The sequence below is a fragment of the Carettochelys insculpta genome, chromosome 22 (assembly GCF_033958435.1).
Source record: "Carettochelys insculpta isolate YL-2023 chromosome 22, ASM3395843v1, whole genome shotgun sequence".
NCBI lineage: Eukaryota > Metazoa > Chordata > Testudines > Carettochelyidae > Carettochelys > Carettochelys insculpta.
In genome coordinates this window covers 141,523-166,462 of record NC_134158.1, presented here as the reverse complement: position 1 = coordinate 166,462, position 24,940 = coordinate 141,523, and the positions used below count along the sequence as shown (strand labels likewise).

The 24,940-nt window shown below is 55.0% G+C and overlaps 1 protein-coding gene and 1 non-coding gene across 2 annotated transcripts; both read left to right on the top strand.

Moving 5' to 3' along the window:
- Nucleotides 1–1,158: 1,158 nt before the first annotated feature.
- Nucleotides 1,159–1,232, top strand: TRNAN-GUU (transfer RNA asparagine (anticodon GUU)). The gene has a single exon. It is a non-coding gene; the product is annotated as a tRNA-Asn (tRNA).
- An 8,347-nt stretch (nt 1,233–9,579) lies between these two features.
- On the top strand, nt 9,580–15,803 carry LOC142024599 (uncharacterized). Its single transcript, XM_075016729.1, has 6 exons — nt 9,580–9,798; nt 10,818–10,869; nt 11,567–11,754; nt 13,528–13,686; nt 14,631–14,750; nt 15,606–15,803. The coding sequence occupies exons 1-6, from the start codon at nt 9,580–9,582 to the stop codon at nt 15,801–15,803; spliced, it is 936 nt and encodes a 311-aa protein (XP_074872830.1).
- The last annotated feature ends 9,137 nt before the right edge of the window (nt 15,804–24,940 follow it).

The window sequence follows — 24,940 nt, the reverse complement described above, 5'->3', positions numbered from 1 at the left end:
CCCTCAGCAGGGGCCCGCCCACCTTTCTGGGCAGGAAAAGAGAGCCGGCAACCAGTGATGCTTCGGGCCGGCCAGGGAGCCAGGAGGCTGCGACCTCTCGCACATCAGCCCTTGACTTTCCAGCAGGCCATCACGGGCACGTGTCAGGACCAATGGCACGCAAATGAATGGCATTGGACAGGCGGGGCGAAAGAGCCCACCAATCGAGCCGATGGTGGCGTGCCCTTGGCATGCCAAAGGAGCCCTGATGGAAAATGGGCAGAAAGAGGGCCTGTGCTTCCCCTTTCTGGCCTCGACCTCCCAGAGCCTCCCTCCTTGGTGCACTCCCTGTGCAGCCGCTCCCCCTTCTGCGTGGGAAAAGGGGATGAGGCAGCTCTCTTGCTTCACGACGCTTGAGGAGACGGAGACGGAGACGGAGACGGGAGGCCTTCATCTCTCACGGGTGCGCTTGACTAGTGGGCAAGCAGCCACACCACTTCAGGGCCTCGGGCAGTGCTTGACAAGCTGTGTCCCGCCGGTCACAGGCCGCCCCCTGGGCTTCCACGCGCGTCCCATCAGACCTTCTCTTTCCAATTGCCCATGCGCAGGATGGCCAGAGTCCACTGGTTTCCGTCAACCTCCTCTTTCTTCCCACCTTTCTTAGGCAAGCGACACGCACGTAAAGCAAGGACACGTCGAGAGAGATGCACGTTCCTTGCGCACCACGCTGAGGCTGAGAGCCGTGTGCTCCCTCCGCCTCCATTCTAGGGGCTGCTATGGAAGAATGGGCACACCCCACAAGTCCTCAGGAGGCAAGGGCATTGAGCAAAAGTAGCCTCTGGCAGGAGACCACCTGGCTTCAAAGCCTCTTGTGGCTCACGCAGACGAAGGAGGGTCACTCCCGCGTCCTGTTTGCTCGCCTGCAGTGCCCAGCGCTGGGGCAAGAGTCTTGGCCGCCTGTGGGCTTCAGCCTGAATCAAAAGGCCACGAGAGGCAGGGCTAGCAGAGAATGGTTTCGATCCATCGACCTCTGGGTTATGGGCCCAGCACGCTCCCGCTGCGCCACTCTGCTCAGCACAGGGGCTGGGGCCCAGCGGGCAGCCTGGTGCTTCTCCTGCACCGATTGCCTGACGGCAAGGCGAGCACTGTGCTCGGAGGTGGCGCAAGCTGCCCGCAGGTGTCTCTGTGGCGCAATGGGTCAGCGCGTTCGGCTGTTAACCGAAAGGATGGTGGTTCGAGCCCACCCAGAGGCGGCGCGGTTAGGTGCCTGATGCTGTCTGCCCCTGTCTTACTGCAACCCCCCTCCTTTTGCCGCCACCACCACCAGCCTTCCCTTCTGGCCTCTTCCCCAGAAGAGCATGCTGGGCCAGTCCTTCACCATCTAAACTGCACAGCGTTCTTCAGATAAAAGAGCGGGAGAAAAGGTCGACAGTCAAACGGTTCGAGCCAACAAATGAGAGACCCCAATTGCAAGGATTTTGGTGCAGGCTTGTAGAAGAGACAGAGTAAACAGCCCGCTTGCTAAACAGGTCTCTGACCTCCTCCTCCTCATTTAGCGTGGCTCCGAAGATCTTTTGGGCTCAGTTGAGAGCACAGAGCTTCCACGAGACAGGAGCTGGAATGAAGAGCAATGTGGAAGCCCAGACAGGGCCTTCCTCCAGCTCTCGAGCTCGTGTGGAGGGAACTGCCTCGTTTTCCTTGTGTGAAAGGAGGTTCCACGAAGGAGTTTCTCCACGCATGACACAGTCCTTTGGAGCGAGCAGCCATTGTTTACATGCTCATCTCAACGTTCCCAGCAAAATTCCTCAGAAGGGGACTGGCACCTCTGGAGGCCTTTGCCAGTCGCTTGAGCAGCAGGCTTGTGCAAAGAAAAAGTCAGCCAAGCCCTGCCAAGTCGGCCGGAAGCAAACCTTTGAAGCGCTTGTCCGCAGCCAAAACTCAGAACTTCAGCTCCAAAAATGAGACGTGCCTGGAAGGAGTGGCAAGAAAGTCAGCAAATCGTCAGGCTCTTTCCTCTCCCGCTTCCTTCAGCCACTTGGTCCAAGATTTGGTGCAGACAGAGGAGTTGCGGCAACGATGTGTCTCTCCCTGTGACAATCGAAGAACGTCATCCCTGTCTCATGCCTTGCCAGGGAAGCGCGGCCATGCCGCCCAAGCCTGAGTCCCCTCCCGGCTGAGCCAGCGCACAGCCAGGCGGGCCAAGGGCAGAGTGAAGGGGGCGCCACATCCCGTGCCCCTCAGGGCCAAGCAGAGCTGCCTAGCACCCCAAGAGCCAGTGACAAGACACAAGAAAGCAAGCGCATCCGACTGCAAGAACAAGACGACGAGTGCCCTAACCGGCCATGTACCCGAGGGGCTGACAAGGATACCGAAGGCGAGATGGAGAGCGCAGCGCGAGGAACTGCTGGCGGACGAGCAAGCGGGACTCGGGAAAGATAGAAGGAGCAGACAGCCGATATGGCAAGCGAGCCTGAGAGCGCAGAGAGCTGGACGAAAGGACCGGCACGTCGACAGTCGCCTCGTCCCTTCTCGGAAGGCGTTTGACAGGAGAGATGAGAAAGTCACTCGTCAGGTGATGGGGTCGTCCGGAGTGGACGGCAGACTGATACGGTTGCTGGAGGATACGGAGGAGGGTGAGGCGGCAGCGGCGAGCATGCGCGCAGAGATGGGAAGTTGGTTTAGAAGGAGGAGAGGTACGAGAGAAGGCGCTCCCCTAGCGCCGTGCGAGTTCATCACGCCCCCTCGAGAGAGCGATGGACAAGATCAAGGAAGAGGGAGAAGGGCTATCTGTGCAGGTCAAGAAAAACACCAAGTTGCGGTCGGCGGGTGAGGTAGTCATCGTGGAAGAAGATGAAGAGAAGCTAGGGAGAAGGGTGCAGGCGCTAAGCGGGGAAGGGAAAGGGCACGGGCCCATTCTGACCATCGCTTGGTAATTGGCGATAAGGAAATAGGGAGGAAGATCAGCGGCGAGGGGCTCGAAGGAGACAACGTAGAGAAGTTCACGCATCCGGCTAGGGGCGTAACGTATGATGTGGACTGGAAGAAGAAACTAGCGCCTAGGAGCGTGAAAGCAAGAGCGAGTTTGAAGGCGACGGATCAGATCTGGCAAAGCGAAAGGCAGAAAGCGGAGCGCTCAGCAGCATGTTGTCCGTCTGGGAGAGGTGGGTGAAAAGGCAAGTTTCAGCGAGAAGGTTCGTGGCGTTGGAGAGGAGTTGTTGGAGCAGGATGCTGAGAATAGGCTGGGCGGAGAAGGTCACCAAGGAGGAATTGTATGGGAAGATTCAGCCCAAAGGGAATCTGCTCCAGAAGGTTCCCCCAGTGGAAGTTCCAGGTCTCCGGGCTTATTTGCCAGAGGAAGGACGACTTGAAAAATGGAGAGCCCGGTATTGGGCATAACGGTGGGTTCGAACAGGAGAGGCAGAGCCCAGAGAGAACAGGGAGCCGATGGATCAGCTTGGCACGGAGCTCGTCTACAGCAAGCAGGGCGCTCCACGCTCGAGAGGGAAAGATGGAAGGCGCTAGTGAGACGGGCATTGGACACCAACGGGCGCTGAGCCCATGGTTGATGAGGACGATGGCAAGAGCCTCCCTGGTGTGTTCCCTCAGCAGGGGCCCGCCCACCTTTCTGGGCAGGAAAAGAGAGCCGGCAACCAGTGATGCTTCGGGCCGGCCAGGGAGCCAGGAGGCTGCGACCTCTCGCACATCAGCCCTTGACTTTCCAGCAGGCCATCACGGGCACGTGTCAGGACCAATGGCACGCAAATGGATGGCATTGGACAGGCGGGGCGAAAGAGCCCACCAATCGAGCCGATGGTGGCGTGCCCTTGGCATGCCAAAGGAGCCCTGATGGAAAATGGGCAGAAAGAGGGCCTGTGCTTCCCCTTTCTGGCCTCGAGCTCCCAGAGCCTCCCTCCTTGGTGCACTCCCTGTGCAGCCGCTCCCCCTTCTGCGTGGGAAAAGGGGATGAGGCAGCTCTCTTGCTTCACGACGCTTGAGGAGACGGAGACGGAGACGGAGACGGAGACGGGAGGCCTTCATCTCTCACGGGTGCGCTTGACTTGTGGGCAAGCAGCCACACCACTTCAGGGCCTCGGGCAGTGCTTGACAAGCTGTGTCCCGCCGGTCACAGGCCGCCCCCTGGGCTTCCACGCGCGTCCCATCAGACCTTCTCTTTCCAATTGCCCATGCGCAGGATGGCCAGAGTCCACTGGTTTCCGTCAACCTCCTCTTTCTTCCCACCTTTCTTAGGCAAGCGACACGCACGTAAAGCAAGGACACGTCGAGAGAGATGCACGTTCCTTGCGCACCACGCTGAGGCTGAGAGCCGTGTGCTCCCTCCGCCTCCATTCTAGGGGCTGCTATGGAAGAATGGGCACACCCCACAAGTCCTCAGGAGGCAAGGGCATTGAGCAAAAGTAGCCTCTGGCAGGAGACCACCTGGCTTCAAAGCCTCTTGTGGCTCACGCAGACGAAGGAGGGTCACTCCCGCGTCCTGTTTGCTCGCCTGCAGTGCCCAGCGCTGGGGCAAGAGTCTTGGCCGCCTGTGGGCTTCAGCCTGAATCAAAAGGCCACGAGAGGCAGGGCTAGCAGAGAATGGTTTCGATCCGTCGACCTCTGGGTTATGGGCCCAGCACGCTCCCGCTGCGCCACTCTGCTCAGCGCAGGGGCTGGGGCCCAGCGGGCAGCCTGGTGCTTCTCCTGCACCGATTGCCTGACGGCAAGGCGAGCACTGTGCTCGGAGGTGGCGCAAGCTGCCCGGACGTGTCTCTGTGGCGCAATGGGTCAGCGCGTTCGGCTGTTAACCGAAAGGATGGTGGTTCGAGCCCACCCGGAGGACGCGTGGTTAGGTGCATGATGCTGTCTGTCCCTGTCTTACTGCAACCCCCCTCCTTTTGCCGCCACCACCACTAGCCTTCCCTTCTGGCCTCTTCCCCAGAAGAGCATGCTGGGCCAGTCCTTCACCATCTAAACTGCACAGCGTTCTTCAGATAAAAGAGCGGGAGAAAAGGTCGACAGTCAAACGGTTCGAGCCAACAAATGAGAGACCCCAATTGCAAGGATTTTGGTGCAGGCTTGTAGAACAGACAGAGTAAACAGCCCGCTTGCTAAACAGGTCTCTGACCTCCTCCTCCTCCTCATTTAGCGTGGCTCCGAAGATCTTTTGGGCTCAGTTGAGAGCACAGAGCTTCCACGAGACAGCACTGCCAGGAATCTTTCTGCCACTCGCTGGCTGGCTGGGGACACAGGAGGGGCAGGTCTGGCTGTTTAAAAAGGTCCCCTGTGCTATTGTGCACTTGTTTGCTCCTCCCCTGTCCTCACCTTGTCCTGTAGGCACACACTTAGTGGACACCTGTGCTGAGCTAATGCCCCTGTGGCTGCCTGGCCTGGGCCTCTGCCTCTTTTGCTGGTGGCCAACCTCCAGAGGGAGAGATTTGGCCTCAGGCTGGGCTCTGGCCTGTATAGCTCCACTGTCCCTCTACAATCATTTACAGTCGTATTACTAAACCCCTCCCCCGCACACTTAAATCCTGCTCCTGGGTGCACACACACCACATGGCAGTGTGTGTACAGGGAAGCTGGGCATGCACTGGCTGCATGCATTGGCCCAGAACCCCCTAAATCTAGACATGAGTGGGCCAGGCTAACACCAGCAATACTGCCATGGATCAGAAGGTGGCCCTGAGAATGAAGGGATGAGACATTCACAGAGTGACACTTGAGTGGCTGAGGGTTCAGAGCCAGTTCAGAGCCAGTACAGCCAAATGAAGGGGAAGTTGTAGGAAGCAGTCCAGTGAGAGCTGGGAGGGGAAAGCCCAGGAGTACTGGGTATAAGGTCCCTCCTGGGCTGGGACCAGAGGGAGGATGGGCCTAGGTTCCATCACCAGCCACTGAGGGTATGGTATAGACTGGGCCTCTGACAGGGAATGAGACAACTGCCTGGGTCACTGTGGGAGTGACAGAGAATTGAAGGAGTGTGTCCCAGAAGTGGGGAAATGCCAAGTTACCCGGACAAATCCTGAGTCAGAAGCTGGACAATTGTAGCTTCTGCCGGCAAGAGGTGCTGCCACAGCGAACAGGAGGGGTGTAGTCAGAGCATGGGCCTCATCTTGATAGAGCTAATGCCTCAGCTAAGCCATCCAGCAGTGAGCTGCTGCTCCATTGCACTGAACAAATGAAGAGAAGAAGAACACGCACATGGACACCAGCCCCTCACTTGTCCTGACACACTGTCAGAGAAAGGCAGAAGAAGGGCTTGTCTGTGTTTTGGAACCTGGGAGCTTTCTTATCCTAAGCAAGAATCATACCCTGAAATGACCCTCAGAAAAGAGGTGCTGGGTGTTCTTCAGAACCACATTTGACCAAATAGCCAGTTGCTGATACAAACAAGAAGTAGTCCTGTGGGACCCTATAGATTAACAGATATTTTGAGTCATAAGCTTCTGTGCACAAAGACCCGCTTCTTTAGATGTACTGATATGTACTGCACCAAACTTCAGGACTAATGCTGCTTTGCAGATGTAGCCTTTGTGTCCCTGAGCCTGAGCTATGGGGCAGCTGCAGGGAAGTTGTGGTCTCTGGAATGAGTTCAGTGAGTCAGAAGAGCTCTTTCAGCTAGAAGTGAGTTAGCTCAAGTGGCAGAGAGCTTGCTTAGCATGAGAGAGACAGTGGCATTAATGCCCACGTTCCCCAGGGGGAGATGTGTTTTTATTTGTTCTTCTTCAAGGCAGTGTCAGGCCAAGGGCTAAGTGCTTCTAGTGCCCCTTTCCCCTTATGACTTGGTAGCCCCCCACTAAAACAAGCCCATGAAGGGGAGAAAGTTGCTGGTCCCAGACATCCTAAATGCTATTCAAACCCATCAATATTTTTATAAACATGTCACTTCTTATTTAATATTTGAGAAAGAAAAATATCACTAGCATGGAAATTCTTTCCCTTAACACCCATTCACATCACGTGGTACACCAGTGCTCCCGAGACCAGTCTGGGAAACACTGGCTTAGGAGCAGCACATGGGATCTTTCCCAGTGCAGAAGACAATATGCTGCCTTTATGATAGACCCAATGTGGAAAGCAGCATATGGAAACTGGAAACACACAAATGATATAGGCGCATGGACAGTACAGACAGAATGAGCCACTCAGCTTTTCACACAGATCTCACCTGGCCATTTGGTAGAAGACTTGGTGAACCAGAGAACAGTGAGTCACACGTTCATATTACAGACCAGTAATGTCACATGGGGTCCCCTAATACTGGCCCAGAGGTGGGGGTAACATAAAGGGAGGTGTCGAGGTCCCCAGCTGGGAACAATGGACCCCAGAAGGTTTGCTGGGCAGCAGGGCTTCTACCTTTCTTTTTCTCCTCTGGGCTCCTATGGCTTTCTCCAGGAGATACCCCTTGGGACATGTGGTTAAAGGACATTAATCAGCAAGAGTGGCAAAAAGGTTGGAGTTCCGCTGTCAGCATGGAGACATCAGAGACTCCTTTAGATGAGGTTATAGGAACACTGCATTTTCCACACCTTTTACAACCTCAGCAGCCACTTCCAGATGTTCCAGTTGCACTACAATCTACCCGTGTTAGGGAGCTTTATGCAGGCTAGTCCATTCAGCACAGGGTGTATTTGTAACCCACACACCCAGAGGTATGTTTCAGTCCCCCATGTAATGGCAGTTACACAGAAAAAGCCTGAGTCTCCTTAGACAACAGGCTTTTAGCTCAAGCTGCTGAGATTCATCCCTTAAAGTCCAGAGATTCCAGGTTTGAATCCACCTGTTGGCAGTTACACAATCCCAGGGCAGGACTGTAGCTGGAGGAGATACCTTTAGTTTAGTTGGTGCAGATAATCAAGTGTGGAAAGCGTGCAGTGTGTGCTCCAGCACAGCCTGTACTATCCCACTTGGAGACCTTGGCAACTGCTCCCAGGCTGGCTCACATGGAAGTCTGACCTGCCCTGCTCTGCTCCCCAGTTAGCTGGGTTAAACTTCCCTTGGCTGCACATGCAGAAGCTGCAATCACAGGTGTCAGCAGAGCCCGTAGTTGGAAGGGAGCCTGAAACATCAGCCTGTATTTCAGAGGCCTGCTGTGCAAGCTAAGGCCTGGGCTAAAGAAAGGGGCAAAACTTGCTAAAGTAGTCGGGTTGTGGGCCATAGGCAGGCCCTGTTCCCGGACTCTGGCCAGAACTGGGCGGATATTGCAGAAAAATGTCCCAGAAGCACTAGGCCCAAGCCATGCAAGCCTATTCCAGAGCCCTGCCAGAACACCCCTCCCCCTCACCTCTCTCCCACCAGCATACTCCCCACAGATAGAAAGATCAGACTGGTCCGGCCTTGGGGCAAGGTGTGACATGATTGCATTCTGATGTGAACATACAAAACACTGAGAAATTTGGGGTGATGCCTATGGATGCTGGCAGCACTCAGAACCTCCAGCCCGTTCACTTACGGGGTAGCATGGAGCTAGAGCGGTCAGGGAATCTGCTTTATGCCCATTGTGCTGCTGAGTGGGAACTGCCTGAGATATTCACCTCCAGGCTGTTTGCACCCCAAAAAGACCTTCTTCACACACTCCCAAGCCCCTCTCCAAGACCTGTCCCAATGTCCAAGGGGCTGCTCTATGGATTGTCTGTGAAGCCACCTTCCTGGCTGAGTCAGCTGAACCCCACCCGCTCAGGTCCTCTGGGCCCTGGTGCACACTGCAGCGTTAGGTTTCAATCCCTGCCTGCCCACACTGTAGCTGGGCACAGGAGGTGGCGGGCTAATGTTGGTGGCCAGCAGGAGCCGGGAGCTGTTAGCTGTCTTTTGACTCTGTGTGGGCAAGAAAGGACAACTTGTTTCCAGCAACAGAGGAGGGTGGGGAGAAAAGAAAGGCTCTGCAAAGTCATGGACCAAGTCATCCCTCAAACCCACCCCATATGCTGCAGCTGGAAGCAGCTCCTGTCCGTTCCCTCCCACACAGATTACAAACCCTGACATAAATCTGGGCATGATGTGTGACCCTGCAGGCTGTGTTCTGCTGGATTCCTACAGAACTTGCTCAAACTTGAGTAATTTTGCCAGGTGTCCCATATTCAGCAAATGAAAACATGGTGACGCTAGGGAAGGTGCTGCCTTGGATTGTGGAAGAGACCCCTACCTTGCCGCTTACAACAGTGTTCAGTCTTCTCCAGCTCTACAAATGCGCGTCTACATCCTTAGCCATTCAGAGTCTTGCCCTCTACTTAAGTGCCAAAATTAACAAGCCATAGAACTTTACAGCAAAATCCTCACCTCCAACCACATGCTTCTCCAGCTTTTCACCCTCTCCCACTTTCTCCCTCCTCTGCGTACAGCACCACTGACAGCTGTGGAACGCAGATCATGATTGCAGTGACTCCTCGCTCAGGGTACAATCAGGACAGGGGTGTTGCCCTCCGGCACAGTAAGGTGGCCAGCACTTGATTGGCCCTGCACCAAAATGTTAGTAAGTAGTAGCCAAACCAGCTGATCCACTCACCCAGAGAGGAGGGGTAACAAATAGATGAATAAGGTTTGGCTCATTCCATCTCTTCCTGTCTAGTCACCTGAACGCAGCAGAGTAATTTCCCTGGAGGTACCATTATGCAACCCCAGCTGTGGGCAGGCAGGGAAGTCGGGGCTCTGACTAGTGCAGCTCTCACTGAGCAGAGGCCAGTGAGGGACCATGGCTGGCTTGAATCTCTGGTGACCGGGGCCAATCAAGGAATCGGCTTGGGACTCATCAAGCAGCTTCTGAGGAACTGGAACCCACCAGAGTGGGTGTTTGCCACCTGCCGGGACCCAGTGGGAGAGCGAATGCAGGTGAGAACATCACAAGGGGAGATGGAGTTAGTAGTAGCTAGAAGGGGAAGCGGAACCTGCTTAAGGGGCTTCCAGTCTCAGGGGTGCCGGGACCCACACACCAGAGCAGGCCGTGACTGCAGACACTGCTCTGGCTAGAAGGTGCGCAGCTGCACCCAAACTACCTCTACACCTGGCAGCTCAAATCCCAGAGCACCGAGGATGTGGCAGCACTGGCTGGGCCTGGGCTAACTACCCAGGGGCTGTGGACAGGCTCGCCCAGCATAGGTACTTAGTGACTATAGCACAGCTATACCCAGTCCTGCCAGCCTCCAGAGAGCCCAGATTATGAGTTCAACCCCTCCCTTGTCTGCCGCTACCTCAGCCCTCTGCCTTCTCAGCTCTGCTCCCGCACCCAGCCTGGGGAACTGTAGGCTCCGAGTAACTTCTGGGTCATGGCATCAGCTCCTTCCACAGCTGACAAATTCCCCACTCACAACCAGCTGATGAGAGCTTGTGACACTGGCAGCCACCAGCTGCTGGGAGGGGACTCCCTTTACCACCCCTGAGGGAACTGCCCTCCAACACCTTCCTCCCAATCCCTATCAGTCTCCCTCCTACCTCCACATTCCCGTCCAATTCCTAGCCCTGCCTGCTGCTCCCCCATGCCCTGCTCCTCCCCAGCATCCCCATTCCCAATGGCCCACCCGTGCTGCACAGTCTGTGTGCCTGGCCTAGTCATGGGACACAGATTTGCAGAGGGCACTGAAGGAACACAGGTGTGTCTGTGATGGGGAAGTGATTTGGGTCCATGACTCCATCTCACTGAATTACATGATGGCAGTGTAAATGTTCAGGGGCGATTAGAATGCTCCTCTGGACCCATAACCTCAGGGCAGGACACTGCACAAAAAGTATTGGCAGAGGAAAGCAGTAAGACATTGACTTGGTGCCAAGGGTCAGAGGGGATCTGGACTGTGCCCGGCCTGGCCCTGGGTGTGGGCCCAATGTCCATAACCATGAACTTTATTCTTTTTTAGGAATTGCACAACCTAGCAGCCAAACTTCCAAACCTGGTGATCGTTGTGCTCAGTGGGTGCCCAGTTCCAGGCCCAGAGCTGAGGTTCCCTCTCCCCGCGGCATGTTCTTCCCATTCCTATACCCCTCCATGTCCCTGTCTCCAGGCCCTCCCGCTCCCAGTGAGAAGAACAGGACCAGAGTCAATAATCACTGAGATCCCATTGACCTTACCTAGATCCAGAGGAGCAGGGGTGAGTGAAGAGTCTGGCTGGGTAGGTTGGCTCTGGAGAGGCTGGAAAGCCCAAGGGATACCCTGTGGCAGGCCTCTCATGTGAGAATCACACATGGGCAGCTCTGTCCAGCATTCTTACCCCTGGGATGGAGCCTTGCAGTCCAGCTGGGGACTGCTCTCACCTACAATGCATCACAAACAATTTTAAATCATCCACTTCCTTTGTCTAAGTCAGACCAACGCCACATTTAGGAACTAATCATTAACTCCAGCACATTTACATTTTCTAGGCTACTCAGATTGGCCAAGGAACTGGTCATAATTGTCTCTCTAAATTAGCCTTTCCTCTTGTTGCTCCAGCACAGCTCCCCATGCCTGGACCCAGCAGCAGTCCCCACCCCCCAACTCCCTTCCCCAACCCCTCTCCCACCTCTGAGCCCAATGTAAGAAGCCCTCTGGCCCAGGGAGACATGCTCTGGTGGGAGTGACATCAGAGAGGAGGAATCATGCACTTGACCCCCTGATCTGTCAACGTAGAAGTCACAGACCCAGCCAGCATCAAGGAGGCAGCACCCAGAGTTGAGGTACACCTGAAAGGCTCGGGGCTCAGTGTGCTGATAAACAACGTTGGGATACTGAAGTTGAACATGCTGGAGTTGGAGACACCAGAGGACGTGGCCCTGGTGTATTCAACCAAAGTGATTGGGCCCTTGCTGATGAGCCAGGTAAGGGTCCTGACAGGGAGCACGTGGCCAGATGCACCAGGGTTTGATTGTGCTTGGGCCAGGAGTCCTCCCTTCCCTAGGTTTGGGTAACTGGATCAATGTGGGGCCTTGGCTGGTAGCACAAAGGCTACAAGTGCATTATGGGACTTGAACCACTCAGAAATGAAACCTCACCCCCAGATCGCTGTATGGCCCTGGCTCTACAGCACACAGCATTTCAATCCCTCAATTTTCAACATCCAGAGCATCAGTGCAAGGACAGTGCCATGCATGAGGCCCCTGTTACCTCATACAAGAGACCTCTTGTCTCCCCAATCCCACCATTATGTGTGGCATTGTGGCTCTCCCTACACCCCACAGCTGGGGCCCTGCTGGCAGAAGGGCACCTGTCTCCTCAGGGGACGAGGGTGATTGCAGTGTGCAGCTGCAAGATGGTCTCTGGCTGCCCGGGCTGAGGCTCCTGGGCACAGGGCCACAGCCAGGAACTAGGGGTCATGGACCCGTGAGAGCAGAAACATATCTTTTCTCCTTGACGAATAGGCCCCAGTGGGATGAGCAGCAGGAAGGGGCTATCAGGGCTGTTTCCCTCTTTTACCAAGGCACTGAGTGCTTGTGAGCATCTGTCTAAGGCCCCTGGACCCCCTGGGCAGCTCATGATGCTCACGAATGGAGGTCTGGGTCTGAACACCGGCAGCTGTCCTCCCCATGCCCTGCCCCCACTCAGCCTCTTCCCCTGATGCCCCACCCACACTGCACCCCCCCACTCACACTTCAGCCCCACCCTGAGGGAATTTTTGAGTCAGTTGCAAGAGGAACTGGCACTAACTCGACGGCCCAAAAATGAGCTTCCCCATGTGTTCACTACAAAGCCATCTCAGTGCTGGGTGCTCAGCAGAGTGATGGTCCCCAGGAGGGCTCACCTAGGCTGCCTTGTGAGCAGCAGGCCTGCTGACCCTGCATGTGGTGGAGCAGAAGGGGCTGGGGGGCAGGACAGGCTCAGAGGCTCCATGCAGGGTGGGTCTGTCACTGGCCTGTGTGCAGAGACCCAGTCCGGCACAGGCCAGGGAAGCAGGGCTTGTGTGGCCAGAGGCCGGGGGGGTTCAGGCACCTGATCCAGAGCCAGCACAGACGTTAGCTTCATGCCAAGGGCAGACGATGGGCAGGTGCCTCACAACAGGGGAAAGAGATTCTTCCAACCCCCGGCAGGGCTGTGGGGAGGCTCTGTGCCCTTCCTGGTCCTCATCCTTCCACTCCTCTCCCCCCACACCCTAGCTCCTGGCTGGGCATCTTGGACCCTTCCTCCTCCCCAAAGTAGGTGGTTGGGGGAGCAGCATCTAGCCTGAGTCTCTGAGCCTGAGGGCTCCTGACTAGGACATAGTGAGGGTCCCCGTAGGTGTCCACATGACTCTTACTGTGCCCTGGCTCTGACTTTCAGCCAGGCCCAGGCAAAGCCTCCTTGCTGAAGATCCGTCACTGAGCCATGGTCAGAGCCATGTGGGCAGCTGTGGGGAACCACAGACTCCCCCATCTGCCCTGGATGGGGACTCTGAACACAGGGACATGACTTGGGGATCATTGTTGGCCCCTACAGGGTATGAATAGGATCCACAGCTCTGCACACCTGCCTGGGTGGGGCTCCTGCTTCTGGCCTGGCCAGGGGCTGGGCATCAACCGGAAGAGCAGAGACCCATTCCCTTCTGGTGCCCTGCCTCACGAGCATGATGCTGGTTCCTTTTCTGACCCCATGGCTGCTCTGCTCTCCCCACTGCCCAGGCCTTCCTGCCCTTGCTGAAGCAGGCTGCCCAGGGAAGCCCCCAGAGAGGGCTGAGCTGCAGCAAGGCGGCCGTCGCCAACATGTCCAGCATGGCTGGCTCCATCCAGAATGTCTGTGGCTGGGAAATGGTCCAAATCATCTCCTATCGCTGCAGCAAGGTACAGGGCACACCCAGCAGGGCCTGACCGCTGGCTGGGTTTGCTACTTACACAAATTCGCGTCGCTTGGTGTGTTCCCCTTATTCCCCATCCTACTTCCACCACTCCAGCCTCCAGTCCCGTGTTGGGCAGGGCCGGCAGTTTGTTGCCTGTCTGCAATTCACTTAGACTTCAGAGCAGAGCTCCCATCCGGTGAGGAAGTTTCTGTTGTGCCTGTATCCCGCTGGAGAAATCCCCACACTGTGATGGGCTGGGAGCAGCTCAGACCCCGTCTAGCCAGTCTCAGCTCAGGGAAGAACCATTGAAGAGCTCTTAATTCTACCCCCTCCCGGGGTGGACATACCCCATCTAGACACCAACCCCAGTTCAGCTCCAGGGGGCCAAATCCTCACGGTGCCTGCAAGAGTTGTGAGGGAACCCAAAGGAGCATCGATGTCACAGTTCCACTTTCCCCTATTGGCCCAGATCCTGCATATCCAAGAGCAGCTTAAGCACGGCTCTCAGGTGTGATCACCTGTCACAGGTCACTGGAGGCCTCAGCATCAGTGGCTTATCAAAGTGCAGCTACACCCGCATCTCTATGGCTTGCTGTCATAATTGAGAGCACAAGAGAGTGCAGCTCACAGTAGTGTTTTCTTCTCACAAGTGCTTCCTACGAGCTGAGTGCTTGGGCAGCCATCCAGGAGAAATTCAAATGCTGCCCAGCTGATTAGCAGAGCACCCGCAGCTGGCAGCATGTGTTTCTATTGGCGGTGCCCATCTGCACATGCCTCAGTGTACATAAAATTTATTCTGCATGTAGAAAGATGAAATTAAAAGGAATGTTGCTCTCACCCCTTTGTCTGTCTGTCCCACCTCTCCCTTCAGGAGTGTTGGTCGTTTCCTACAGGATGCATGACCTCCCCCACACTCTGCTATCTCTGCTCATGGCATCTTGTCCTCAGGTGGCTCTGAACATGCTCACCAAGTGCCAGGCCTTGAGGTACAGCAGAGATGGGATCCTGAGTGTTGCTGTCCATCCTGGCTGGGTGCAGACAGACATGGGGAATTTCAGCTCCATCCAGGTCAGTACCTTGCTGGGAGAGGCCAGTGGTAGCCACATGTTGAGGCAGATGTTCTTTGTAGGGGTAATGGTCATGCTGGAACCTGTCCTGCCCTCCACCTCTGCCCTCTGTGGAGGGATTGTGTCCCACTCAGATTCCCTCAGGGATTTAATGTTGTGCCCTGGGCTTCCAACCTCCTGCTGCCGCTTGCTTAGTTCCTCAAGATGCTGGCATCCCAGAGTGAAGGGGAGCAGAGCTGCTGCTGTGGGGAGCTGGACAGTAGGAATTTGTTGTCATGGGCATCATCTCACAGATACTGGCATGGGGGTCCAATCTGTGATCTCCACCTAGTATCCTCATGTACCCCAAATCCCAACTCCCAGCCTGGACCCTGGATCCCTTCTACACCCCACTCCCAACCCAGAGCCTAAACCCACTCCAGCGCTCCAGCCCACAGCCTGGACCCCCATCCTCACACCTACCCCCTGTCCCGAGCACCTTCCACACCCAGCGCTCCCTTCTGGCAACCCAAATCCCTAATTTCCAGCATCTCCCTAAAGCCTGAACTCCCAGCCAGAGCCCTCACATTCCTGCACCCCAACCCTCTGTCCCAGCCTGGAGCCCCTCCCTCACTCAGACCTCTTGCCTCCACTCTCACCACATGAATTGTGTTATGTGCACCAGGGTGCAGGTGAGGTGTCACATAACAGCTGCGTGTTGCACTTCCCTTTGCCTTGAGACACATAAGAAAATTCATGCCACTGAGGGGAGGGAAAGCTCAAGGGAACACCAGCTGGACCCTGTCTGTGGGCCCCTGGTGCTCTGGGTCACTCCCAGAGCAGGCTCGCCCCCACTCACTCTGCTTTCCCCCCACAGCACCCAATTACGGTGGACGAGAGTGTCCGAGGGATGCTGCAAGTGCTCTCCACGCTCTCCGAGAAGGACAACGGGGACTTTGTGGCCTGGGAAGGGAAAGTTCTCATCCCTGATGAGATGTTCCCAGCCCTGCTCCAGGAGCCTCAGGCCAGCCTGTTCCAGGCACCACGCTGTCAGCCATGCCTGTGTCCTCAATAAACCCACTGAGCTAAGGCAGCAGCCCTGACTGAGACTGGCATGTTCTGTCCTCTCCTGGAAGCCACCAGCTGCGCCCGGGTGGAGCTGCCATGTGATCATTGGTTCCTCCCCCCACAGCCAAAGACCAGAGCTGGCCTGCAAGGGACGACCTTTGGGTGGCCTGCTGGGATGGGGTGGCTGGTGGTGGCAGCCAGGGGTGGGGAAAACACCCAGGACTTCACTGCTTCAGGCAAGAGGCCCAGAGAGAACCCATAGGCACTGACATCCCTTCTCCCAGTCTCATGCAGAGTATTGATTTAGCCACACCGAGCTACCCCGGCTGATGCTTTCTAACCTGGGCCAAGAAGCCCCTACCCCCAAAGCACCCCAGAAGGCTCTGGGATGGGGTGGGCAGGAGCCTCTGTATACGCTGGATCTCTCTCTTCACGTGTCTGTTATACAGGAGGATTCTCTGGGCACAGCTGAGAGAGCCAAATCAAGGCAAATTGATTTAAAAAGGGTATAGAGGTGAGGGCCAGGGATGTGTGCCCCCTCTGGGGTGGAGCAGGCCACAAGACCCCTTCAACTCTAGACATTGTCTGGTTCTGGACAGGCAGCACCGTCTACAGGACCGAATCCACTTTGAACAGGGCTGCAGGTAGGCAGCATATGGGCCCAGGCCCCAGGGCAGGGTTGGCTGCAGCCCAAACAGGCAATCAAAGTCTAAGCCCCAGCCCTAAGTCAGGGCAGGGCTGCAGTTCACTAGTCAGGCTCAGCCCTTCCAGTAGAGCAGAGCTCACACAGTCTGTGTAGGGGCCCTGGGGCAGGGCTGGGTCACCGTTAATCAGGCTCAGCACCTTGTTAGCAGGGTTGAGCAGTCCAAACAATATCCGGGCCCCGGCGCTGAGTTGCTGGGCTGAGCCCATGAACAGTACATGAGCCCGAACCCAGGGGCAGGGATGAGGGGTTCACACATTGTACCAGTGGGTTTTCCCTGAAGCGGTATAGAGCAGTGAGTGCAGGTTGGGAGAGGCAAAGCAGAGGGGGAGGGGGCACAGGCACACCCCCTCCACTGTGCCCCAGCCCAAGGCCCAAACCACAGCTCACGCCACAGCTGGTCTGTGGGGATCCCCCAAAACACACCCACATGGGCTCTGGGGGCACAGTCCCCAAGCTGCCTCCTACCTCCACCTTCCTTGGCTCAGAGCCCCACTGAAGGTTGTCTGGGAGACCGGGCAGCTCTATGTCCTCCGGGTAAGTAACCGCCGGCAGGTCCAGAAATTCGGACATGTCCACATCATTGGGTAGTGGACTGACACAAGGGCTGTAGGCTCAAGCTGGTCTGGGGCTCCTGGGTAGCTGTCAGCCAGCAGGCTCACAAGCTTGGGTAGGTCCGGGATGCCTATGTAGCTGTTGCCAACAGGCTCACAAACTGGGGCAGGTCCTGGATGCCCTGAAATTGGCCTTTGTTCCCCACTGGACCAAGCCCGGCTGCTGTCAGGGCAGCTACTGCTGTGTCTCATACCCTCCTGCTCACCTCCCACTGAGCCAGCCCCTGAAAGGCCTGTCAGACACAGCGTGAAAGTGCATCAGAGAGAAAGCCGTGCTAATCTATATACTATCAAAACACAAAAGCAGTCCAGTAGCACTTTAAAGACTAATGAAATAACTTCTTAGGTGATGGGCTTTCGTGGGACAGACCCACTTTTGTCCCATGAAAGCTCACCTCATAAACTATTTTCTTAGTCTTTAAAATGCTACTGAACTGCTTTTTTTGTTTTGATAGTGTGGAAGTGGATGGGCTGTTAGTAGAGGGAGGGGGTCCTCCTAATTTGCACTACCTTTCCCCACCAGCAGCCCCCCAAACCTGGTGCTGCACCAAATGGGCTGGAAAAATGCAGCTAATTATGAACTTCATTGTCACCCGCTATTTCCCACTGGGCCTAGCCTGCCCCTGCCTGAGCCACTCACCAGTCTGTCCCACTCTCCTCCTCATCCAGCATCTTAACTTTCCACCTCCAGAGAAGGCTGTGACCAGAAGACAACATCTTAGACAGCTCAGCCAACCAAATCCCAGCTTCTACCTCTGTCCACCCCACAGCCCCCACTGTCTGTTGTCCATCTGCTCCTTGCTGCTCTTGGGCTCTTCCTCTGAGATTCCACTGCCCCACCTCTGGCTCCCCCCGCCCTGCCCCGTCAGTGGAGCTACCAGAGCCAAGGGGCCAGGCACCTGCCACTATTTCCTGCCTGAGGGGAGCAGGAGGTGGCCTGGGGGAGGACATGAGGCAGACCCCTGTAGGGCATCAGGGGGGAGGCGGGGACAGAGCAGAGCAGGACACCATTTCAAAGGTAGAGCAGACGGGGAATGACGGGGGATACCAATTGGCTGGAACTTCACCCCTGGGTCCCAAACGGTGGCAGCAACCAGCATGTGCGCGGAGCAGTGACCATGCCACAGCCTCAGTGTTTTCCCCAGCAAGGACAGCCTTTGAGTGACAAGCTCAGCCTCCCCTCTCACACATGCTGCCCACACATAACTGAAACACAAACCTTGCTGCAAGCAAAAGTTGAACCTGAGCAGGGAAACCTGTTGAATTTCTGGTCCAATATCTTAACCACTTGGCCATCACAGCTGAGAGAGTGGGACTGTCCCAAAGCCAGAGACACTGGCAAACCATCACAGGGCCCAGGCCTCATATCATTGGCAATACAAAATTCAAACAGCACTCTGGCTCATAGCACACGGGGGATTTGGTTCTCTCTGTAGTTAGCCGTGTGCAATGGCACAAGAGATCACTTTGTAGCATCTCCCCGTCCCAGTGGGAAAGGGAACAGCTCTGATCTGGAGGCCGAATTTAAAAGAGGAAGTCAGGGCCTTGGATGAAACTCATGGATCGGATGCAGGACTCAGGACCCTTTCCCCAACTGTATTTATATACCCCCATCTGACACTGTGTGCTGCTTAAGCTGTCTCGCTGCCTCCAGCATGCTCTGAGCTCAGGGGCATGTGGGTGACCTGCCCTACAGCTGAGAGGGCATCAAGCCCCTCCTGCCAGTACACCCCCGGGAGCAGAGCCATTGTGCTCTAGAGTGAGCTAAAGCACAGCAGGGTTGAGTGAGACGCTGTGGCTATGTTCCTTACCACATGCTGGAGCTGCCTTCCATCAGAGCTTTAGTTTGCTCTCTGCAAACCACTCGACGTGTTCCTCTTTTGGCCTCTCTGTCGATTGCAGCCAGTGAGGACAGGACAGGCTACCCCGACCAAGGCTGCTGGCTGATGTTTGTGTTTCTCACTGAAAGGTACCACGGGCTGTCTCAGTCCAGGAACTCATGGGAGCAGGGAATGCTGAGTCACAAGCCAGCCTTAGAAGCAGGAATCCGTGCCACGATAGAAACGAGATGCTGTGTTTATTGCTGGTTTCAATGGGGGAACTTCTGTGACATGCAGTGCCCCAAGAATCTCAGCTGGGCTCTTCTTTGCCCTGACATGTGGATGGTTAACCTGGTACAGGAGTGGCCAGAGGGCTAAGTGCTGACTTCCATAGCTCAGCTGGTAGCACAAAGGACTGTTGGGAGTGTTCAGGAATTTCTCCTTACAGCTATGTCTACACTAGCACAAATCTTCAAAATGGCCATGCAAATGGCCATTTTGAAGACTATCGATGAGGCACTGAAATGCATATTCAGCTCCTCATTAGCATGCCGCCAGCTGCGGCTCTTTGAAACTGCCGTGTTTAGCTGCTGCGCGGCTCGTCCAGATGGAGGTACTTTCGAAAAGCTATTTTGAAGAGCCGCGGCCGGCAGCATGCTAATGAGGCACTGAATATGCATTTCAGCACCTCATTAGTAACCTTCAAATGGCCATTTGCATGGCCATTTCGAAGATTTGTGCTTGTGTAGACATGCCCTAGTTCTCTGCTTCAGGTTTCAGCAAATGGGTCTTCTTTTTCCTCCCCTTGCTGAAGAAGAGTAAAAGAAAGGAATAGGATGCCAGCGTGTAGGCACCACAGAAAAGGCTGACTGTTTTTTTCATGAGCATTGACCAGCATCAGAGAAAGCAGTGGTGGTGCCCCAAGAACTTACAAGTTGGTCCACAGCCTCTTTAATGAAGAAATCTGCTGAAGTCTGGGATTAAACCAGGACTTTTATATCATCAGTCTAAGACTCTCTCAAATGAGCTACCGTAGCACCTAATTAGGTACATCTGGGGCTATCAAAACTCTCCCCGGGATATTTTTCTTAACTATGGCTGGCAAGACATAAACTATGGCCAGTGACCCTGTGAAGCAAGATGAGTATGACCTGCTTCCCTCAACTTTACTCACTTCTTTACATCATTTTGCCTTGCTTCCCTGGTTGGCCTGGTGGCCGCAGGGGACTGCAGGATGCTGCTGATGGGTAAGAAGATGGGATGCAACACCCTGGCTGCAAGGGGATCCAACCACCTAATTTCCATTTGGCGCCAGGATCCTGGTATGACCTGCTGGTGGCCAAGCTTTTGGGAAGGGGACTGAGGTTGGCAGGGCCACTCGTGTGTGAAGGTCAAGAGTTACAAAGACAAAGCAACTCCTAGAACAGCCTCTGAAGACATGACCTTTATGGATGAAGGATCCTATTCTGTATCTGCATAAGGGAAGTTGGGAGAGGATGAGATTTTCCCCTCCTCTGAGAAGTCAAACAACCAGCCTGAGAGCAGGCTGCAGTCCTCTGCTCTAGCAGCTGAGCCTGTGATGGGCTCCCTCCAATTTCTCTAAGGCCTTCAGCCTTGTGTGCCAGGGTAAGTGGTGCCTTGGGGATGGAATTGAGGGGAGGGGGAAGTGCCTGTGTGAGAGTTCCTGTAGTGTAGTGCCTCTCACATTTACTTAACACACAAAAGGTACCTGCGACAAAACCAGGCAGAAACACAACTTTGATTATTCTTGGTGCCCAGGAAAACACATCTCCTTCTTGCCCACCTGCCACTTGAGCTAATTCTGCTCCTTGGGAACACTTTTCCTGAGCACCCAGATGATTCCAGAGCCCACAATATCCCTGCAGCCACCCCTGTTTCCTTCCGGAAAGGGCCCCTTGTGATGCCAGCTAGCTCAGCTGGTTATACTGTGGTGTTAGCAATAACAACAGTGTGCATTCAAACTGGTCACTGGCACAAAAGCGGCCTGTTGTCCTTTAGCTGACCCCAGAGACAGGAAAACCAAAAGGGAAAAGGTCCCTCAGATGTAGAACCTGGAGCTCTGCTGACTGAACTGACCAGGCTCCTTAAAAGTCCCCACCCTCCCATCACAAGAGGAAGCAACAGGCCAACAATCCTAACTGTTTTGCTTTTGCTACATATCCTCTGCCCATCAGGAGAATTCCACTTTGTCCTCCCCCTTTGGCATCTGAGCACCATTCAACCTCCACAGCTGGCCTGTCCCTGAACCCCAATGCCCCACCCACAGCCCCCTGCCAAGCTGCTGTGCCCTGCACTTGCTCCTTAAAATTGGGATTCACATCTCACTGGGAGCTCTGCTTCTTACTCCCAAACAGTCTCTGCCTTACGGCTCTATGACCCAGAAGCACACAGTCTGCCTGTCTGAAAGAAGCTGTCACCTGTGGCTTAATGTTTATGGTGCCTTACTTTAGATAATAAGATTGATGGATTACAGTTGTATTGGGTCTGCCTTGAGGCCTAATATGGGCTCTTTTACCTCAAGCAATGGCCTGACTCCAGCAAAAGTCCACTGAAGCCTTCACTCTCTACAGGAAGAGGATGGAGGCCAGACAGTGCATACAGTAAATGGGCAGCTGCCTCTTTTCTGAATCCTTTGAGTGGGAGCAGTGAGAGAGCAGTTAGGGTGTCTGTCCCTGCTTCTCTGCCATCTCCTAAGGCTGGTCACAGAGCAGCAGCAGCAGCAGCAGCAGCAGCCGCAGCCACAGCCGCAGCAGCTTCCCTGTGAGCTGGTTGGTGGGAGGTCTTAGGTCAATATTGGCTGTTCCAGGGGGTAGGAAGTGAGCCAGTCAGGGTCTTTGTGGCTGTCTGCAGGTCAGGTGTAGGCATAGTCCTCCTCTCTTCTTGCCTGGCCCTCTGCTGCTCTGTGGCTTTTAAGTTGCCCTTGGAGCTGTCAGCACCAGCTGCTTTCTGCTCCAGGTGCCAGAGGAGGAAAGGTGGCTGGGTTCCAGCCTGGGACTCTTCCTTTTACCTTTTGGCTTTACAGACCACCCCGGGGTTACACTCAGGTGTACTGAATTAAATACCACTGCTGGATTAAAGGACTAGGGGGTCCTAGCTTTCAAGTACACCCACTCACATGCTTGCACAGGTGAACTCCCACTGCTAGTACTGACAGCTCTAGGGGAAGGCTCACAACATATTTCATCACCAGAGAACAATTTTTCTCTTCTGAGCTTTGAAAACTATATGTATGTAAGAGAGAATTTCTATTCTTCACATGCTTTAGTAGATGCCCCAGTGGCCTCCTGAGCTAAGAAGTGTGAGTTCAAGTCCCACCTGGGGTAAAGGCTGCTCTCATTGCTATCACCTCCTGATGAAGTTGAGGCTAATTTTCCCATGGACACTGATAATATTGGAAGGGCTGGCAAGGATCCCTCAGAGCTGTCATCTTCCATTGAAAAAGAGCTGGCTCGAGTCATCGCTAGTGATAGGTTGAGAGTAGAGCATAGGGGAAACATTTGCTCTGAAACATCGTTTTCCAAAATCTGGATATGTGCTCCACTGGGGGGGGGGGGGTATGAAGAAATTCATGGGGGGAGGAGGCAACCCAGCCTCCCCCATCATTCTCCCCACCTGAACAAAGAACAGGCCTTTGCTTCCAGCTCTCAGCCCCTGCCATTTTACATGGGTGACCCTGCATAGTGTCGGGGAAGCCACTTTTCCCTGGGGTACAGAGTTCCCCAAAGGTCCGAGGCTGGAGGTCAAAGCAGTGAGGCAAGAGAGAGATCCAAAAGGAAAGTTTATTTGCATATATGCAGGCTGCCAGCTTCCAGAGAAGTGGGAGCCCTGAGAATCAGTTTTCAGGCCTTTTTATACAGTTTGTTTAGATAGTTTGGTAGTTAATTGTCTTCTTTAACATACCAAAGTCTCAGCCAAGTTCTCCTGAGATCTGTCTGCAAACACCAGCTCTGCTGACTTCAGTTTACCCAACAAAGGTACATGATGACCCAAACAAAGGAGTCTTCAGGGTAAATTGTCTCTAAGTGACAAGGTAACAACTTCAAAGAGGTGCAGATGCCCCCCTAATATCCTCTCACAGAGGGGGGTCTGGTTATTGTGGAAAAGTAACAATTTTAACCCCTACAGCAGTTTTTCTTTTTCCCCCCCACAAGAGCAGCTATAAAAAGCAGGCAGCCAGCAACCACCCATAAGAAGCTAGTTGATTCCTGCAAAGGTAGGTGAGTGTGCGTGCATGTGGGTGGGTGGAGGAGCAGGAGGAGGATTGGCTTAGATGGGAGCCTGAGGGTACTTGGCTTAGGTGAGGGGGATGGGGATAAGAGTGGGGAGGTTGGTGGTGCCTGGCTTTGTGGGAGGGGAGAAGCTCAGGTGGGTGGCTCACAGGGCTTATGTGCCTCAGGTCAGTTAGCCTGCAGGACTTGTGGGGATTAGGTGACTGGCCCAGCATCACAGGGCTCAGGTGGCTTGGGCTGGCAGCTGGTTCTGGCAGTCTGGGGCTCAGGTTAGTGGCTGGCTGGCTGGCTGGCCCCAGCAGGGTAGGACTTGGGCTGGAAGGCGGGTAGCTGGCCCCAGCAGCATGGGGCTCAGGGGACTGGTCCCAGCAGTGTGGGGCTTGGAAGGGTCAGGATGGTGGGCAGGGGGCTGGCTGTGGCAGCATGGGGTTTGGGTGAGTGGCTGGCCCATGGCTGAAGTGGGCAGCTGGAGGGCAAGCAGTTGGTTTTTGTGGCTGGTAGGTGGGCCTGTGGCTGGCCCTGGCAGTGTGGGGCTCAGGCTGCTGGCAGGCAGGTGGGTGACTGTATCCAGTGGTGAGGGGCTTGGGTGGGTGGCTCTGGCTGTGCAGCTCTCAGGCAGGTGGGTGGCTGGTGTGGATGAACTGAATTTTTTTTTGTTAAAAGGGTGGCTAGCTGATGGTAAAGAAGAGGTGGAGATGTGAGGGTTTCTCAAAAATCAAGGGGGGGGGGGCGCCTGCTGCAAAGAAGTTTGGGACCCAGTGCTCTAAAACATCACTGGGTGTACCAGACAGAAAGGGGTGGGCTTCAGGGAAGGGGAATGGGGGTGTCCAAGGAAAAAAGCAGATTCTGCAATTAAGCCACAAGGTGAGAGGCAGAGGTTCAAATCTGTCTTGTGTTAGTTATTCTGGCCCGGCAATCTTACACAACACCCTAATGGCCTTGGCATGCTGGTGGCACTGGAGCATCTGTACTGTTACCAAGAGTTCAATGGGAAATATATTCCTTAATTACAGCCCTCACCACAGGTAGAAGATGCTTATGGCAGGGGCCTTGTTTTGCCCTGTTGTCTCCAATTGCTTTTTCTTATGGCCTGAATTCTGACCACCAATAGTATCTACCCCAAAGCACCCTATGGAAGTGGAGGGGCAGGAGGCAGAAAAGGGGACCCCTCAAGCTGGGGATGGAGGGGCTGGTGTAAGCTCTTTGGAAAGAGTCAGTGGTTCCTGAATCTCACAGGCTCCTTTGGGTGTCCAAGAACTCACAAAGAAGTTGCCAATGACTGTAACTAGCACCATCCTCACCAACTTCCAGAGAGCTGGCAGCAGCCTCAGGGCCTGAGACCTCCTGGCTCCCCCAGCCCAGCTACCCCTCAGCCCCTCCCCATGCCAGGCCTGCTCCCAAGGGTGGCTACTCTGGCAGAGGTGGCAGGAGCAGTCAGGATCATCTGTAATGTCACTAACTATCCCAATGTGTGTGTTTGTGAGTTGCCCTACTAGAGGCAGGAGCGAATGCGGGAGGTGAGCTGGGAGCAGAGTGTTGGCCATAACACAGTTGCCTGCTCTCCATGTTGAGCCTGATGAAGTAAAACTCAGGAGCTTGAATAGGGCTGAGTGGGATTTCTAGAATGCCACAAGAGCCTCTGCCAAATGTGGGGGTACATGTTTGGCTGGGGCAGCAGAGCTCAGTGCGTGTGTCTTCCCTGCTGCCCAGGGAGGGGGTCTGTGAGGCCAGAAGGACTGGGGAGAAATGAGGAGCAG